Genomic DNA, 20,253 nt, shown 5'->3' with positions numbered 1-20,253 from the left:
AAGGATGTGAGGCAGATGAGACCAACCAACCCTAGTGCAGGCAGGGTTCGAGGCTGGCAGCAGAGAAACCGAATCCAAGGTCCAGGCAGGGGTCGAGGCAGGCAGCAGAAAAACCAAATCCAAGGTCCAGGCAGGGGTCGAGGCAGGCGGTAGACAAACCAAATCCAAGGTCCAGGCAGGGGTCGAGGCAGGCGGCAGAGAAACCAAATCCAAGGTCCAGGCAGGGGTCGAGGCAGGCGGCAGACAAACCAAATCCAAGGTCCAGGCAGGGGTCGAGGCAGGCGGCAGACAAACCAAATCCAAAGTCCAGGCAGGGGTCGAGGCAGGCGGTGGAGAATCCAAATCTAAGGTCCAGGCAGGGGTCGAGGCAGGCGGCAGAGAAACCAAATCCAAGGTCCAGGCAGGGGTCGAGGCAGGCGGCAGAGAAACCAAATCCAAGGTCCAGGCAGGGGTCGAGGCAGGCGGCAGACAAACCAAATCCAAGGTCCAGGCAGGGGTCGAGGCAGGCGGTAGACAAACCAAATCCAAGGTCCAGGCAGGGGTCGAGGCAGGCGGCAGACAAACCAAATCCAAGGTCCAGGCAGGGGTCGAGGCTGGCGGCAGACAAACCAAATCCAAGGTCCAGGCAGGGGTCGAGGCAGGCGGCAGAGAAACCAAATCCAAGGTCCAGGCAGGGGTCGAGGGCAGGCGGCAGAGAAACCAAATCCAAGGTCCAGGCAGGGGTCGAGGCAGGCGGCAGACAAACCAAATCCAAGGTCCAGGCAGGGGTAGAGGCAGGCGGCAGACAAACCAAATCCAAGGTGCAAACAAGGGTCAAGGCAACTGAAGAAAACGCACAGCGAAGCAGCAGCAGCACAAGCAAGCCAAAGCAGGAAGGTGCTATAAACGCTGTGCTTAAATCCCCCAAGTTCCTGCTCTCAGGAACTGTCTTGAAAGTGGTGTCCCACCACGCCGCTGTCAGGAGACGCCACCCATGATAGCCGCCACCATGCCGGTCATATCTAACATACCCTGGCTGTCATGAAGCAAGCCGGAGTGAAACAGATTCCGACTGCTAGATATGACCTCAGGCTCTCAATTTATTACTAGCACTCTTCTTTATACTTGCCTCTGTTCATCCAACCCTAAATAGTAGTGGTCTGATTGCACCAGGCTTCCAAGAAAGCATTGGGTAACCTGAACTGTGCAGTGCTACAACAGCACAGGGCTTCCAAGAGGGCTGGAGTGGAAGCGTCAATGAGCATGGGGAGGCTGCGATTTATTTTTAAATATTGTATTTAATTATTATTTTTATCTAAACAACCAAAGTAGTCACCATATAAACATTTTCTAGACCAATGCAATGTGTGGAGCTTCTATTGCCTAGTAATGTTATTGGTAATGTCTTACTCTTGAAAAAGGAGGGATCTGGGCCACTAAGGGAACTTAAACGTCCTCTAGCCTCGTGTCCTAGGGTCATGGTTTTATGGGGAAAGTGCATTTCAAAACAAAAGTCCCCAAAACAAAGTTTTAATACTTTTAAATCCATTCAAATCCCACAACATCAGCTTTATGAAGAGAGGAGTTACTTAGCTTCTACATCTTGTGGCTCCTCACACGAGCAAGGGTCTTCATCAAATCAAAAGCATTTTACTCAAATCCTTGTGACAAAAAAATGGAAGCCTCCCAGTCCCGACTCCCGGGCAAGTGCCCACATCGATGTTCCAGGGAGTGCTGCGTCATGAGTGAGACATTACCAATAAAACACTAAGCAATATAAACGCCTTACACTGGACTGGTTTTGAAAGTGGTTTCCACTTTGGTTGAATTGTGTTCCTGGGGATTATTTTCTCTCTCTCCTTTTTCTGTTTTATTATTATTATTATTATTATTTTTACAGCAGCCTCCCTAACCTTGCTGGCTGTGGAGATTATTACAAAACCTGATGATAAGACAGAGAAGAGGCCTTGGGCTTGTAAGATGGAAAGGTGAAGATGCAGGGCCTGAGGAGGTGGTGGAACCCCTCAGTGGGGCAGGATTTTCAGCAAGCTTGGAGGAACAGAGTTATGAAGTCAGAAGACATGGCGGGGGTGGGGGGGGGGGGGAGTTGATTTTGGGTTGTATTTGGGTATTTCTATAATGCATCTACCCACAACAGAAGAATCTCAACTGGGCAGACTGGATGTGTCGATTTGGTCTTTATCTGCCATCATTTGCTGTGTTACCATGAAGGTAGTTTTAAAACCCCACAGGCATCTTGCTGTCCCACAGGTGACTGCAAACTCATTTTCCAAGGGCCTTGCAGCAGTCACCTTATGCAGCCAAATCAGATGCATATGTACCTGAATAGTCGGAAGTGTGAGCGACCTTCCCCTGCTCTGATATAAGGGATCCCTGAAAGATGCAACGCAGCTCACAGGAGTTACAGGGGCAGTATTATGTTCATCAGTAAATTAACGGCTGAAGCATTGGTTCCCTTCTTTGATCTCACAAGAACATTTCACGCAATTGTGTCCATTTATTTATGAGCTCTCATAACCTGCAATTCTAAAAAAGATCAGAAAATATAAAATCCCTCCTGGAATTAGAAGGAGAATGGGGAGAAAGGCCCCTCAAAACTGGACAATCTATAAAGAGCAATCCCCTGGGCTCCCAGGGACCATGCTGGGTCCCCTGGAGGAATGTTAGGAAAGGAATTCATTTGTGCAGGTTCTTTGCTGATTCCATAATGCATGTAAAAGCCGGCTGTGGAACGTGCTCATCATTCATGTGAAAAAGAGGAAATGAATGCACCGTTTGCACATTCCACAAGCAAGGAGCCAGCAAGGCAAGAGACATGCATTTATTTAATAACCACCTGTCAGCCTTCCTAGGCTTACAAGGTACACGTCATAAAAAGCAGTCTGTACATACAATAGAGACAAAGTCTAACATGCCACAACATAAAGCACAGTAAACTCCACAAAAAGTGAAAAAACAATGTGCAATGCATTAGCAGAAAGTCCAGGATATGTTAACAATTCTCTCACCTGCTAAAGTGTGCTTAATCTTCATGCATGGAACAAGTAAGATTTCACCAGCTTTCTGAATTTTATGCACAGAAAAAGCGAGCAGTCATATTTGCTGAAGAGAAGTTATACACAGCAACCCCTGTAGGCTGGTAAAGTAAGAGCCTCATTAATGGTAGAAGGTACCATAGGCAAGGTTAGGAGAGGAGGGCAGTCCCTCACCCAAGAGAAAAGAGTAATCACTGGGACACAGCGTGCTAATGTCAGAGGCACAACAAGGTGACATGGCGCATTCACTGGAAAGGGCGTAAACACCAAAGAAACCCTACAGAACTGTACAGACGAAGAAGCTGTGATTCTCTGGGACATTCCCATTCCAACCGATGCAAAGCTTCATGCTAGAAAACCGCACATTGTGGGTAAAGGAGAAAAACACAAAAATGGCATTGCAGATAGAAGTGGCTATTCTGTACAGCTTACTGAGAAAGAGAAGATCTTCAAGCACCAAAAGATGCAGAGTCCGATTGTGTTACGTGCCACCGGTCTGATTAGAAAGAACTTCCACACACATCTCAGTTTATCGCCTGAGATATCCTGAGATGGGCATGCAAGTTCTTACTAAAAACAGCATACATGCTTTTAGCCACATGAAAAAAAAAGGGGTGGGGTTAGGTCAGGGGAGGGGTTACAGGGAGGCTCCTCCCCCCTATATTAGAGCAGCACTGCTGTTACAGGGAGTCTCTTCCCCCCATATTAGAGCAGCTGACATTAGCCTTGTCTGAAGCAGGAGGCCAGGGGTAGCTGGGCAGTTCAGAGAGCCTGGATTGCCTTTGTGTTTGTTCCTTCCATTTGATACCATGCAAAGCCCGCAGTTCATCCCAAGAAGTCTGTCTGCTTCCACTTGCCTGATTTGGCCATTTACTTTTTTGTTTAATCAAGAGCTTAGTAATATGGTTGTTTGCCCCATTTATTATTCTACTGGCTCAATTCACCGAGAATCATTTCTGCTCCAGTGACTTTCTCCATAGCACCTCCTTCTGGGAGAGACTGCAGGCACTGTGAGGAACACCCCTCTCCCAACTCTCTCTCTCTCTCTCTCTCACACACACACACACACACATGCACTATTCCCTACAGCACCTCCTTCTGGGAGAGACTGCAGATGCTGTGAGGAGCACCCCTCCCCCCCACACACACTCTCTCTGTGCCTGCATCATTCCCTAGAGCACCTCCTGCTGGGAGAGGCTGGGGATATAGGAGCTGAGATCTCCTCCCATACCCAGTGCTCCTGCACCAGTCCTTCTCTTGCCCTTTCTTAATGCTCCATTTTGGTCTTTTTGTTGGTGAGCATAAAGTTGTAGGTTTGGTTCCAAGGTTCTGAGGACTGTGATTTACGATGCCGTTTTTATCTTGACCATCAGGATCTGGGACTGGAGGGAACGTTTCTGAATGACATTCTTTATAAGCACGCCACCTTCCTTAACCTTGTGGATCCCATCTCCCATGACCTACTCATGAGCTTGGCCAGGGATCTGCAGTGTCCCAAAAAGGTGAGTTTGCCACTTAAGCCTCAATATACAAGTGCTTTCTGCGGAGCTCTGAGACCAGTGTTGCCAGTTTCTCAGCAAGGGGCTCTCACCAGTTCAGTATTTTATACAATAATTTCTTGGTAGCTTCCAAGAACCCCCTTCAGCACAACACAGTCAAGCAAATAGAGGCTTGGCTTTTAATAACAAACCCTCCACCCTCAGAAGCATGCATTGAAGTAAAACCGAGTGCAATCAACTGCCTGCCACTATGCTGAGTACCTGAAACTTACTGTTACAACCTTGCATTTTATTGCGATGTTTTTATGTTTATTACAAGCTAGGTCAGTATTGATTACAAGTTTAAGTGTATTTTATCTTATTAGGCATTATTGTTAATGTTAAGATTGGTCAATAGTATTGATTTGTTTCTGATTTTGTCCTCACTGTGCACCTTATTTTATTATACACTGCACCTCTAATACTGTTGCATCCTGCCTTTTGGTGAATTTCTTATTCCAAAAGGCCAGTAATAGATGCAAATAATACGTAAATCACTGCCTGGGAATGGTGCGAAGATGCAGGCCAGCTCATCTTGTGCAGGGCTCTGTGCATTGTTCATACACTGTGCACAGGAAGGAAGAGACAAGCCTGAGACTGTTCCTTACCAAATGATGTGGGAGCATCCTTGTTGGATGGGTGCACCTCAGTCGTATCTGCTTACAATTCAACTTTTCTTTCAGCCTCTTCCCTTACTCTCCCCAAATACAGTTTATACAAGTGAGCTTTCACTGCCTGAATTAAAGAGATGTGTTTATGTGTGGTATGGGGGCCGCTGTATTTATTCCCTGCCTTCTGCTAATCTCTGTCTGTGAGGAAAGCAGCGCTCATTCTGACCTCGCCTAGCACAATGTGGGTCAGCTCAGGCCAGAAGCTAACATGCTTGATCACGGTAGGTCTGCCGCAGGGGCCTCTTGGGCATTCACCTCCCTGGTACCTGGAAATGTGCGAGCAATCCCTGGCCAGTAACTTACAACCAAGGGCTGACTGCAGCGTGGCCTGTGCGCTTCAGTGTTTGGCATGTTTTATCTGCAAACCTTCCTCCACACACTGAAAATCTTTCACCCTTTCTACCAACTACTCTGCACAAGCAGAAGGATGGTAATTAAACGGGGGGGAGGGGCCTGACTCTGGGAGGTCTTGTTACCTTTTTCGCTCAGGTGATGTATTCTCTCCAAGCCCTTGCTCATGTGTTGTTTTGTGCATTACACTCCTTCAGTGATGCTAACAACAGGAATGATACTGGTGGGGGTTTTTTTTTATTATTAAGGGCACAAGGTAAATACCACTCTGAATTGTCTGTATTTTACACTTGCTTACGAGAAGTCTTTAGGAAGAGTGTGTTCCAGCAGGCAGAGGTTCTGAGGAAGGTGTGTTTGACTATATCCATTATAGGATTAACTTTGCAAATAAAAGTGCAAATTGTACTTTTTCCTAATCCTTTTGCAATGGTGTATTTTCCGGTTCAATAAGCTAGTGGGAAAAGCACTTCATAGGCATTAGGCAATGTGCAGCTGCCTTAAATGTATTGTGTGGACATGAGGTGGTAGTTGGGAAAACACAGTGGTGAATTGTTGGGAAAACACAGTGGTGAATTGTACACAATGCCACATGGTAAAAGGAATCTCCAGTACTTACAGACAGAGCAGAGTCATGAAGAACAGCCACTAATAACAGCTTTAATGGCAGATGTGGAACTCCTCTGCCCCCTCCTACTGGGCCAGTATCCCTACATCTCAGCTGGGGAAAGTGGTAAATGTCCTTCAGAAAACCCCTGAGAGTCTTTTGTGCAGGTGCAGGTGTAGGTAGACTCCTATTGTAAGACTCTGTTTGAAATAATATTGTCCTGACGATAGAGCAAAGAGCACCTCCTTCTCATGTTATGTGTGATTTCAGGAATATGACCCTTTGAAGTCCACTGACCGGATCTGCAGACAACTCATCTACCATCTGACCCCCCATTCCAAGTGGCAGCGACACAATATGCCCAGGAGGAAGTATCAGGCATGGTAAGCGTGAGAGGGTCAAGTAAGGCCGGGGCTCTACATCACCTTGCATAGCTTAGATCAGGGATGACCATTCGTGGGCTCAGGCCTTTGCCTGGTCAGTAATAGTGCTTTAATCCTTAACTATGCAACTCCTCTCTCAGTACTGGAGCAGGCAAAGCATCATGTGCTCTTCACTGCAAATGCAGCCCATCTTCTAGGCTTACTCAAGATACCTTGGCAGCAGCCGACACCTGTACAGAGGCAGTTTAGGCATCAAAAAACAAACCAGCCCCAAAAAGCTCAGAAATCTGAGGTAACAATAACACAATCAAAAAACCCCACCACACTGTTCCTCAGTATAGTTTTATTGCATTAATTCAGCTGTATTTTATCAACTATTTTTGTAGGACCTTCATGGGAACAACTTTAAACCCACTGATAAGTTGTATAACCTTCTGGTCCACTTTTATTATTTTTATCTTTTTTTCATGTCCACAAGAATCTTTGATGAGAGCCGTTTTTACTTAGCTTAGTTTTAGGAGGCTGATATTGCTCCCAGTCCCGATATGGCCATGTTTCGGTGTACGATCTGCTTCGGGGGGGTTTCACAGCTCCTTTTAAAAGATGCTCTCTATTTCCTTCCAGCGTATGTCCCGAATGCTTGCAGCTTCATAGTGATTAGTGGAAAACCTTTAAACAATGCGCCCAAACGCTCTCTCTTTATACGTCAAAACGAGCTGATGTCATTGATTACGTCGGGGAATACCAGTTTACTACTTCATTAAGTCCATCTGGATGAACCGATCTTAGTTTAAAAATCCAAAATTGTTCTCGTCTGTTAAGAACATATTGAATATCACCACCCCGAGATGATACCTGTAAACTATATAAACACAGACTTTTGTCTCCATGGGTCCATATAAATCCATGTATATTAGCTCCAATGGGTTTTTATTTAGATTTCTTGAATGTTTACCTTTAATGCATCTTTTCCATGTACCTAGAGAATGCCTGTCTTCAAGCTAATATCTTTTTTATTTTCCCAGAGACAATCTAAGTCTTATGTGTTTTTTTTACAACTCTATGTACATCAAGCAGTGCTATAAAAATGATAAATAGTAGTACATATTGCATACATAAAATCATCTGGCCATGCCACACTGTGTTCGAGGGAGTCCTTGAATTGCTAGTGATGCAACTTCTGCCTATTTATTTGGATATCCTAGGGTTTGGAGTTGTTCAGCTAATGATTCCACATGCTGGTATGTATGTTATAGCAGACTCCTCTTTTTCCCACTTGAAAGTATTTATCTCAGGCTTAAGATTCAGATTTCTTTTTCAAGGTTATGTCCTTTATTTGCCTATTCCACACATTGCCAAATGCCTTTTGCAATTGTCAGGTTAATAACATGTTTATGAAATGCTTAAGGGCTATACAATTATGTTCATAGCATCCTGATCATTTTTCTTCCAGGTTTTTATTTCCTTTATAGCTGTTATATCAGATCAGATTCTATAACTATCCAAAGTCCTTTACAATTTAGAACAATTATCTTAAATCTCCTGGTTGGATAATTGCTGGAATTCAGCATTTCAATACAATTTATAGCATTTTCATACATTTTTTAATTACTTTCAACTTTTCACAGAAAATATTTTCTACGCAGACTGGTGTTTAACAAATTATTTCTGTAGCTTGATTACCTGTCTCTCTACTGTTTGTTTGCAAGCTTTTCTTATTCTGCTCTGTTTGTGAAATATCTTTATTAGTTCTGGCTTTATCTTTATCTTCATCTTCATCTTCTTTCACATAGCCTAGGCAATAAGTAATTTTTTGTTAGAGATTTATGGCACAACTGAGTTTTAGATAAAAGAATGCCTTATAAAGAAAACCAAACAAGCCAGGTTGTGCTTTCTCTTTGCTAGAGCAGTAAACTATCACTGCTTTTAGTAACAAGGTAAAACTTAGCTGTAAGAAGCCAGCAACTCAGTTCACACAAACAGGAAACAAGTAAGCACATACAGCAGTACAGAATTCCTAGTAGATCAAAACAGTTCAGTAGCAGCCAACTCGATACAGTCCAGCCAAACAAAATGAAACATCTCCAACTGTGAGAGATGTAAGACAAGCTGCTGCTTTCTTCTGGGTTACATTCAGCCTGTTAAGAAGACTCTGAGCTAAGCATCACATCTTTGGTGCAAGTAGTTTCTTCTTTTCTTGTAGTTCACAAAAGTGTGTGTTCAGCTGCAGCTGTAAGAGTACTTCTTTATAACCTTATACACTGAAATCCTAATGCCACCGTGCACAGGTCCAGGTAATGCAGAAGGCTGCCAAGACTGCTGCTCCTATTTAATTACTGCTGGCTGGTACAGTACAGTTTGTTCATGCAGTCGCAAGGACTCACAACTGATTTACTAAGGATTTTTTTTCCTTTTCTATGACTTAATATATCAGTTCCTTAGTGAGTTACTTCATCAGTTTTCTAACTGTTCTACCTGTCTGCTAGAGATACAGTCCATGCCAGCCAAAATGCTTTCAGTTATCACCATCAATGCATTTATTACACACTTTTCTAATTAAGCAAGCTATAGTAAGTTAGAAACTACAACCAAGATAAATACAAATGATATTAAGTACTGAATATGCGTGCCTAACAGCTATTCTTCTTGAAATACACAGTACTAACACAACATTACTCTTTAAATACAGAACTCAACAAAGTAATCCTAGATTCCCATCTCATGATGGTGTGACTGCTTGTGCTTCTTCCATGGTGATACCATGCTCTAGAAACCTATAGCCATGGTGACAGTGTGTGCCTGCAGGTTGCTATCCATGGTGATACCATGCTCTAGGAACCTATAGCCATGGTGACAGTGTGTGCCTGCAGGTTGCTATGCATGGTGATACCATGCTCTAGGAACCTATAGCCATAGTGACAGTGTGTGCCTGCAGGTTGCTATCCATGGTGATACCATGCTCTAGGAACCTATAGCCATGGTGACAGTGTGTGCCTGCAGGTTGCTATCCATGGTGATACCATACTCTAGGAACCTATAACCATGGTGACAGTGTGTGCCTGCAGGTTGCTATCCATGGTGCCAATCTGCCAGAATCTGGCAGTTTAACTTTGTTTGTAAAGAGAAAACAGAGAAACTTTAAAATAACAAATGGCATTATATCTTTGAATAAACTATAATTGTAAGGGAAATTTAATTTTATATCCAAACAAGGGTAGAAGTGAAACAATGCACATACATAGATTTTCTAGAGCTTTGAATATTGACCTTATTGAATGTTGCCTCACCCTGAATGGATCAAGGCTGATTTCAATAGGGAAGGGAACAGACCAGTGCTCTACCTTCTCCTCAGATTTGGACCTGATCTTAACAGGGTCCCAGTCAGAGGCATGGATGGATTGAATTACTGCTATTGCACAGTCAGCCATGGTTGTAAAGCAGTAAAAAGCAGTTTTGCTTCGTTGTAGACAAGTACATACATCCACTTTCTTACAACATTTTCTAGTTGAATACTTTTTGGCTTCTCTTGAAAAAAGCCACTGATCCAATGTTTCTGAAATCTGGTGCTCTGCCATGAAGGTCAAGTACAAAGTGTAGAGTGTGAGCCAAACTTCAGCCAAGCATGAGGTCGTCATTTTGGAGCAATTGCAGCAGCCACTCCCCTTGCTTTAGCAGCTCCCTGTCTCTCCCATCTGTCTGCAGTCCATCTCTGTGTGCTTCTGTGATCCTAAATCAGACCCATAAAAACATCTTAGGATGTTGCCATTCTCTGCTGGTTGTGACTTGACCTGTGACTTGGATTATGACCCAGGGATAACCCAAAGATGTGGCTTTCTGTTCGAGCCACTTGCTGCAGTGTAGCTGCTGCTGATTTTGTCTTGTGTACAATTCATTTGGTTTTGCATCTAATTAATAAAAATAAAACAGGAAATTTGTATTGCTACCGTTTCTTTTACAAAGCACGCTGGATAAGTGTGGTATAATGCATGTTGAAATAAGTAAATATCCAAACATTGTTATGATTCTGCTACCATCTCCGTCTTTGCAATAATACATGAGTATTTCCATGGGGCTGCAGAAAATCCCATACCCTCATCACACTAACAAGTAAAATGTTCTCCCTTCAAGTACCATTCACTTTCTCCTTCTGAAGCTTAACCCATGCCCGCATACCTTTCCTATACATAGACAGTATACTATAGACAGTACTCCCCCACCTCTGAGATAAACAGACAGGGTCCCCTCTCCTAATTAACCCAAAGTTCCAGTTCTCTGAACTCTCCTAAATAAAACAGGATGACCAAAATGGTACCTCATACACACCTTCTAGAAGAAGGCATAAATATGTATTTCAAATCTCTTCTGCTATGTCAGGTTTATGTTCTCAGTGGGGTACAAGCTTAGTAGAATAAAACAAGCTGATAAGCACAAGGCAAAACATAAATAACCAAAGGACAGTGAAACACAGCAAACAATCTGAAAACATAAATTAGGATATGTAAAAAAAATCTGTTTTTAGAAAACCTGATAGGTTTAAGAGTAAATCAAGGGCCAAACACCTGGGGAAAATGCAAAGCTTTCACTTCTTACAAAATGTAAGATAATCCACTTCTGTTTGAACCTCAGACAGTAAGGCTTTCCATAGAACAGGGCCCGCTATTCACAGTGCTTGGCTCTGAGTGTCAGCTAAGCAGAGTTTTTTGAAAATGGGAATGGATAACAATATTTACCAGTGGACCATAGAGAGCATGTGGTGGAATACAGGAGAAAAGGACCCCTATAATTACTTGAGCTCAGACCATGAATGGCCTTAGAGACAGTAAATTGAACTTGCTATGGTAGCCAACATAGGGCCTGCAGTGAAGGAGAATGTTCATGACTAGGGCATCTGGTAACTAACTGTGCTGCAGAGTTCTGTAAAAGCTATAGTACACAAAGCAGATATCCCATCCGGGAGCAGTCCATCCTGTCTCTACCAGCAGCAGGCCCTTAGCATATAACTTCTCTCTCTCCTGAAGCTTATTTGCACTCTGCTAGGAGATTTTAATGGCAATATGATATGTGAGAACTACAGAGAGTGACTGAATGCTTCAACCAATCATATGATGCTGGTGTTCAAAATTTCTGGAAGCTTCTACATGGAGTGACTATGGTTTAAAACTCAACCTTCAGTGAGCATGGGGAAACCGGCTGTTTGGGACGATGGCTCTGAATGTTGTTAGAAAGCTTGGTGCTAACACATGGAGGGGGAATTGGGTGTTGGTTATGTAAGAATCGGCGAGGAAGATGAGAAGACCTGAAATGGCCTTCTAGTGGAGGTGGCGGTATAACAGATTCTGGGTATGATTGGGTCTGAGCTGGAGGGCAGTGAGGGGAAAGGGGTGAAAGTTCAGGTAAATGACGGGGATATGGGGAGGTAGGGGGAGGGACAGGGTGGTGATAGCTGGTATCAGGTTGAGTATGGGGATTTATCTGCTTATCTACTCCAAGTGAAAGAACTAGAACTGGGCAGACTGGATGGCACAATTTAGGGTTTTTCCACCATCATTTACTGTGTTGTGTTACAGCCACCTTTAGGAATCTAATCAAATTAGGGGCTGCTGTGCTGACCCTTATTTGAGGCCCAGGTAGAGATCATGCATAGAACCCAAGGATCAATTCACAACAGCTAGTGAAAGTGTCATAAAACGCTCACCTTTTATTATCAACCAGTCTAAGGTAATCAAGAAGAAAAGCAATAGGAGACTAAGGAGTAAGACTACAGGAGGTAATAATGGAAATGATACAGGTTGCCTGCTATGCTGATAATTCTGAGCTGTACGGTTGCTGTAATACTTTTACATCAGAGTGGAGTAGTCTGCTGGTTACAGCGGTGGGCTGACAACCAGGGTTCAAATCCCTGCCACTTCTTGTGACCTTGGGCAAGTCACTTCATCCTCCATTGTCTCAGGTGCAAAACTTAGATTGTGAGCCCTCTGGGGATAAGAAAATACCTACGGTACCTGAATGTAATCTGCTTTGAAGTGCCTGATAGAATATAAAATTAAAACAAAACACAAAGCTGCATGGTTTTAAACTGGAAAGCTGTATCTGCGGTGCTGGAGTTGTGTGTTTAGACTGGATCGCACCATCTGGTGGTTTCTGAATCTATCCTGATGGTGCTCTGTGCCAAAGTGCTCAGAACATAGGAGGGGAGTGAGAATGTTGCCCACCTTCAGGAAGATTCTCCCAGGCTCCCAGTGGCTTTCACCAACAAGCACAAAAATATTTATTGTAAGAAAATGCATACTCTTTTGTATGACCGACTTGCAGTCAGTCCAATATGTCAGAAGGTGGAGAAGGGCAGCAGACAGACATCCACTCAGCTTAGCAGAACAATGCTGGGGAGAGTGCTTGAAGTTCATGGTCTCATTAGTGCATTAATAAATACATTTATTAGGCTATTGTACAAAGCTTATCGTACAAAATACTTTTCTATTTCATGAGACAGTATCTAGGCTTTCTGCTCTGAAACGCAGAATAATACGGGAAATCTCTAACACCTACTGTTTATGGCCATGCCACTGAGGGCGGGGAAAACATTTTAGTTGAAAAGTTCTCTCTCTCTCTAGTTTCAGTGCCAGCCTTTACACTATTCTATCCTTGTGAGGGAGCTGTGGCCCTGAAGCTGCTCCTGAATAGGGCTCCCGAGGGGAGGGTGTCAGAAGGTAGTTGAGTGTTACACCCACAAATTATAGATTTCCTGCAAGTATGTAACACTGTAAGTAGTACTATGTCCCATTAAAACATGCTGAAGTGTTATTCAGTATGACCATGTCTCTTCTTAACGACTGTGCTGGCTTCAGTGTCTCCCTACCATCAAAGAGTCAAATATTGCAGAAGATTCTCTGCCCTTGCCCCCAGTGTGCCAAATCTTCTGCAAGGCCTTGCTGTAACATGGAATGTGTTGGCGTCTAAGCCATCGGTTCCAGGAAGAAGTGTGGAGTTAATGAACTCCAGCCAGCAGCAAGAAAGAGCAAGGTTTGGGGAAGACGAGATCACATCAGAACTTGCTGTCCAAGATCTAGCTTGGTCTCTTCCATGCTGTGTCGGGAGCATGTTAACAATTGAAAGCCAGGATTGAACTTTGTTAAGATAACATGTAGACGCTTACCATTTAATTAAACTTCTCTGCCTCTTACTCCCATTTAGTTTAAAGACCAGCCTACAGCAGAAGCCAGCCAGCGATACCATGGATCTGTCAGGGATACCTCTGTCCTCCAGAGACGTCCATCGAGTGGCATATTCCTTACAGAATAATGGAGACAATCTTACCACAGTTGACCTGAGCTTTACAGAACTGACCGATGAGACTCTTTGTCTGCTACTGCCTTTCCTGGGGTCACTGCCGCAACTCACACACCTGGCACTCAATGGCAACCGTCTGACCAGAGCCACCGTGAAGGAGCTGACAGATGCGATGAAAGATGCCAGCAGGTTCCAGTCCTTGGCCTGGATTGACCTTGGCAACAACGTGGATGTTTCCTCCATGCCTCAGCCACTGCTGGTGAGGCTGCGCAGGCGGCTGTGCCAACAGACGATGCTCCCAATCATTTATGAAACTCTGGATGCCGAACTCGCTGGCTGTGAACAGAGTCCATTCCAAGAGGAAGGAGGGCAGGAGCTGTAGCCAAGGATAGGAGATCATAGCACACCACCCAATTCCACTCTGCAGTGTTACCAGAGATGAAAAGGATTGGAAAAGTAAAAAAAAAAGCTTTACATAATGAGAACTCAACAAAAGCAACCAAGCATCCATTTCACCACCAATTGCAGGCACTTCTTTCACCTTTAACATGCCATCTCCTAGTGAATGTCTGCAGGGCACATAATGCCATCCTCAAAAGTAACCTGTTACCTACTGTACATATGGAATCACAGCATTTCACTGGAGACTGTGCTGCAGGAAGCCCATTTGATCACTAGAAAGCCCCATCACATGCTTGCTTTTTCTTCTGCTAGAACAGTTTGGGACAAAGGGCTTAGGCCTCCTTTTAGGTATTGATTCTTTTCTTTCATGGTGTGTGTTTGTAGTTCTCTTTGTTTGGAGATTAATCCAATCGGAGACATAATGGGGATGCAGCACCAGCGCCCTGCAGTGGGGCCCGACAGACTTTTGGGGACTGATGCATCTGAAAAAGCCTGTGGTTATATAAAAGCCCTGCTTCACTCCTGCTCCCTCGATCATGCACTTCGAGCAGATTTACCTGCACTTCTCAGACATTTCTTGCTTTAGTTGTTTGGGAGTAAGTGGATTCAGAGGAGATTTTTTTTTTTATATGACGTTCATCAGTCATTTTTTACCAAATAAATTTTCAGTAAAAAAAAAAATAAAACTTCATGATTTCAAGTTCAGTAAAATTGTTTCAGTGTGTTAAAATTTTAAGCTGTGAAGATGACATTTAACTCAGAATTTTACTATTATTAATAATAATAAAATGCCCCTCCTATTCCTGAGAAATGCTAGTCACTTCCCTTCATAGAGACAGCTTTAGTGGCTACATCAGCAATGATGCAGACCGTGGGCTAAGAAAATCAAAACACATTCTGTTCATGGTTCGCTGCATGGAGCCTGTGTGTACATACTTAAGAGTCTGCACTGCAGTACAGAGGACAGCTCCCAACAGATAGTCACTACGTTGCTCCAGGATACGGGCCATTGGGCTCAATAACACCACATAATGCTATGCGATGATTTGAGTAGACTTCCTACAAGTAGGATTTTACTCACATTACAAGGATGAACTGCTCATGCTACACACCCCACTTAGCCACATACTGCCAGTTGGCAGTACTCTCGGGCCCCCTTCTGGCAGTCAGCGTGCCTTCTTGGTGCTGTTTTATTGCATGTGGCTGGTGTGACTCCTGTGGCAGTAAAGATTTGGAGAGCGCAGAAGGAAATGTAGTTCTAAAACAGAAACCGCCGCAGCACCTGACTGCTTGCCATTTCCTTCTCTAGCACTGCTCACAGATTGTTTTGTGCTGAACTGGGCACAGTCCCCATGTTCTGCACAGATGGGTGGTACAAGCAGCAGATCAGATACTGACAACACTGAGACACTTTGCAGCTATTCTCTCCAGCTCTGTAGGAACAGTGTGGGGCGCAGGCCTTCAAGTGGTCCCTCCCCTGTTTCTATAATTTCTTGCATTGTTTTCTGCTGCCAGAAGCTACAGCAGCAGATCGAACAGGTGGAGGGTGGGCATCCTAGTCTGAGTTTACTGTCTGCAAAATCTCAGGTGGCCTGCTGCGACTGATCCATGCTGTGCATCTAGGGCCAAGCCCATTACCTGAGCCAATTTCTTTCCCAGCTATATCTGCTTTTTTTGTTTGGAAAGAGGAACAGAGAGAATAGAAACCCATAATGAAGAAAATTCAGGAGGCAGGGGAGAAAGATAACAGGAAATAGCTAAGGGGGGGGGGGAGGGAGGAGAACTTAAGTGGAAGGGCAGGTTTAGGAAAAGCAGAGAGGGGGGTAGACCTATCAAAGTACCTGTTGCCAGACTAGGGCTGGCCCTCTGTCTTCCTTCTAATTCTCCCCATCACAGATTCTCAGTCTGTTCTTCTGTTCTAATCCCCCCTCTCCTGTCACCATTGCTCTGTGGTTCAGTTCTAGTGCCCCATTTCTTGATCCTGTGCTCCTGTTACTGGCTATTCATTACTTCTCTTTCTTTTGTAGTCCATGTACCAGAATGGTGCAGGCAGAAGCAGTCATGGGAAGGATTGTCAAAGATTACATTGTAAAATACACTGAGATCTTAGCCTGTAAACACAAAATTCTTCTATTTCATATACAGAAACAAAGTATTAAACTGAAGTAAACCATGGAATGAAATTATCCAGAATGCACTCCTGTTCATCTGTCGCCATTACTCATCCTTCTGTAGAATACTGACAGATGGCTACTTAGAAATCATCAATTAATGCAGAGATTACTGGACTACAAGAGAAGTATCCATTAAGGAAATGTTTGAGAGAAATGCATGTCCCCTCTCCCCCAGAGCTACAATACTCACATCATAGCACAGAGATCCCCTCCCCACCACTACAATTCTCACTTAACAGATCTGACCCCTCCTCAGTAGAAGCGATCTGCCTAGAGCAACGGCTGCAGCCTGAGCTAGCAGCACAATTTCTAGGGCCTTGTTTGCCATGAGAGGCACAGCAGCTGCTTGGCTCATAACTAGGAAAGGGGAGATGTGAAGTGCAGTCCCCTTCTCCTACTAATAAATTTTTTTCCAAATGGAACAGGTCCTGCAGAGAATAATCAGGCTCCTGCCACAATTCAGTTTACCTCCACCCTGATCATTGGAGGTAGTGCTGGTCATATCTGAAGGAGGCACCTGGGATGGCTGCAAAGCTCAGGTATCCCAACAGCATTTTAAGTCAGCCAATAAATAGTATCAGAACCAATAAAGATTCCAGTTTCCTCCAGGACCAGTAAGGTAGAAATCCCATGTGTGTTGGGTAAGAGTATAGTGATAGGAGTAGACTACCGTCCACCTAGACAAAATGGTCAGACAGATGATGAAATTCTAAAAGAAATCAGGGAAGCTAACCAATTTGGCAGTGCAATAATAATGGGAGACTTCAATTACCCCAATATTGACTGGGTAAATGCAACATCAGGACTTGCTAGAGACATAAAGTTCCTGGATGTAATAAATGATTGCTTCATGGAGCAATTGGTTCAGGAACCAACAAGAGAGGGAGCTATTTTAGATTTAATTCTTAGTGGAACGCAGGATTTGGTGAGAGAGGTAATGGTGGTGGGGCCACTTGGCAACAGTGATCATAACATGATCAAATTTAAACTAATAACTGGAAGGGGGACAATAAGTAAATCTGCAGCTTTAACACTAAACTTTCAAAAAGGGAAACTTTGATAAAATGAGGAAAATAGTTAGAAAAAAAATGAAAGGGGCAACTGCAAAGGTTAAAAGTGTTCAACAGGCATGGACATTGTTTAAAAATACAATCCTAGAGGTGCAGTGCATATGTATTCCATGCATTAAGAAAGGTGGAAGGAAGGCAAAACAATTACAGTCATGGTTAAAAGGTGAGCTGAAAGAGGCTATTTTAGCCAAAAAAACATCCTTCAAAAATTGGAAGAAGGATCCATCTGAAGAAAATAGGATAAAACATAAGCATTGTCAAGCTAAGTGTAAAACATTGATAAGACAGGCAAAGAGAGAATTTGAAATGAAGTTGGCCATAGAGGCAAAACCTCATAATAAAACCTATTTTAAAATATATCCGAAGCAAGAAACTTGTGAGGGAGTCAGTTGGACCATTAGATGACCGAGGGGTTAAAGGGGAAGATAAGGCCATTGCAGAAAGACTAAATGAATTCTTTGCTTCCGTGTTTACTAATTAGGATGTTGGGGAGATACCAGTTCCGGAGATGGTTTTCAAGGGTGATGAGTCAGATGAACTGAACGAAATCACTGTGAACCTGGAAGATATAGTAGGCCAGATTGACAAACTAAAGAGTAGCAAATCACCTGGACCAGATGGTATGCATCCTAGGGTACTGAAGGAACTCAAAAATGAAATTTCTGATCTATTAGTTAAAATTTGTAACCTATCATTAAAATCATCCATTGCACCTGAAGACTGAAGGGTGGCCAATGTACCCCCGATATTTAAAAAAGGCTCCAGGGGCAATCCAGGTAACTATAGACCAGTGAGCCCGACATCAGTGCCAGGAAAAATAGTGGAAACTATTCTCAAGATCAAAATCGTAGAGCATATAGAAAGACATGGTTTAATGGAACACAATCAACATGGATTTTCCCAAGGGAAGTCTTGTCTAACAAATCTGCTTCATTTTTTTGAAGGGGTTAATAAACATGTGGATAAAGGTGAACCGGTAGATGTAGTGTATTTGGATTTTCAGAAGGCGTTTGACAAAGTCCCTCATGAGAGGCTTCTAAGAAAACTAGGAGGCGATGTCCTTTCGTGGATTACAAACTGGTTAAAAGACAGAAAACAGAGTAGGATTAAATGGTCAATTTTCTCAGTGGAAAAGGGTAAACAGTGGAGTGCCTCAGGGATCTGTACTTGGACTGATGCTTTTATATATATATATATATATATATATATATATATATATAAACGATCTGGAAAGGAATACGATGAGTGAGGTTATCAAATTTGCAGATGATACAAAATTATTCAGAGTAGTTAAAGCACAAGCGGATTGTGATACATTACAGGAGGACCTTGTAAGACTGGAAGATTGGAAATCCAAATGGCAGATGAAATTTAATGTGGACAAGTGCAAGGTGTTGCATATAGGGAAAAATAACCCTTGCTGTAGTTACACGATGTTAGGTTCCATATTAGGAGCTACCACCCAGGAAAAAGATCTAGGCATCATAGTGGACAATATTTTAAAATCGTCTGCTCAGTGTGCTGCAGCAGTCAAAAAAGCAAACAGAATGCTAGGAATTATTAGGAAGGGAATGGTTAATAAAACGGAAAATGTCATAATGCCTCTATATCGCTCCATGGTGAGACCGCACCTTGATTACTGTGTACAATTCTGGTCACCCCATCTCAAAAAAAGATATAATTGTGATGGAGAAGTTACAGAGAAGGGCAACCAAAATGATAAAGGGGATGGAACAGCTCCCCTATGAGGAAAGGTTGAAGAGGTTAGGGCTGTTCAGCTTGGAGAAGAGACGGTTGAAGGGAGATATGATAGAGGTCTTTAAGATCATGAGATGTCTTGAACGAGTAGATGTGAATTGGTTATTTACACTTTGGAATAATAGAAGGACCAGGGGGCATTCCATGAAGTTAGCAAGTAGCACATTTAAGACTAATCGGAGAATATTCTTTTTCACTCAACGCACAATAAAGCTCTGGAATTTGCCGCCAGATGATGTGGTTAGTGCAGTTAGTGTAGCTGGGTTCAAAAAAGGTTTGAATAAGTTCTTGGAGAAGTCCATTAATTGCTATTAATCAGGTTTACTTAGGGAATAGCCACTGCTATTAATTGCATCAGTAGCATGGGATCTTTTTGGTGTTTGGGTACTTGCCAGGTTCTTGTGGCCTGGTTTGGCCTCTGTTGGAAACAGGATGCTGGGCTTGATGGATCCTTGGTCTGAACCAGCATGGCAATTTCTTATGTTCTTAGAGCTCCGCCCAGTCATACTAGGAATTTTCTGATCACAAAAAGTGCCCTGTCTTCTGTGGGTCAGCTTTAGAGGGCACTCGGATTCTCTCAATCCCCACACCATTATTAACTGCTAATTTGAGCTACAGTTATCCTTGCAGAGGAACTAATATGGTATTTGTGGTGGATATGGCTGTCTCACTGTGGCAGTCTCCCCATTTGTCTATGCAGGACCTTGCTTTCAGTCCTCTGCTGCAATGATAGAAAAAGGAAAAAAAAAAAGCAGCTAAAATTGGATTTAGCTTAGTCTACTTTCATCTTTATTTATTTGTAGTTTCTCATTTTGCTCATCTTTTATCTAATTTGGTGCATCATTATCTTACGACAGCAGCTGCTAATCAGGTTTACAAGGCAATCCTCTCCCAACAGCCCTTGTTTTCAGGCTATAATTCTAGGCCAAATCTATATAAAATATCCTCTTGAATAGTCACTGAGGGCAGCCTGAAAACAG

At 43.3% G+C, this 20,253-nt stretch overlaps 1 protein-coding gene across 1 annotated transcript in view; it reads left to right on the top strand.

Annotated features, from left to right (window-relative positions):
- Positions 1-15,007, top strand: part of LOC115082362 (leucine-rich repeat-containing protein 75B-like) — a 36,181-nt gene extending 21,174 nt beyond the window's left edge. Inside the window, exons 2-4 of the mRNA XM_029586597.1 lie at positions 4,409-4,537; positions 6,470-6,582; positions 13,774-15,007. Of these exons, the coding sequence (XP_029442457.1) occupies positions 4,409-4,537; positions 6,470-6,582; positions 13,774-14,251 (720 nt within the window). The 3' untranslated portion in view covers positions 14,252-15,007. The remainder of the gene's footprint in view (positions 1-4,408; positions 4,538-6,469; positions 6,583-13,773) is intronic.
- Positions 15,008-20,253: the final 5,246 nt, after the last annotated feature.

This window comes from Rhinatrema bivittatum, unplaced genomic scaffold, assembly GCF_901001135.1.
Source record: "Rhinatrema bivittatum unplaced genomic scaffold, aRhiBiv1.1, whole genome shotgun sequence".
NCBI classification, from domain to species: domain Eukaryota; kingdom Metazoa; phylum Chordata; class Amphibia; order Gymnophiona; family Rhinatrematidae; genus Rhinatrema; species Rhinatrema bivittatum.
Note: the sequence above shows the minus strand (reverse complement) of the source record. Positions and strands in the feature narration are given on the sequence as shown.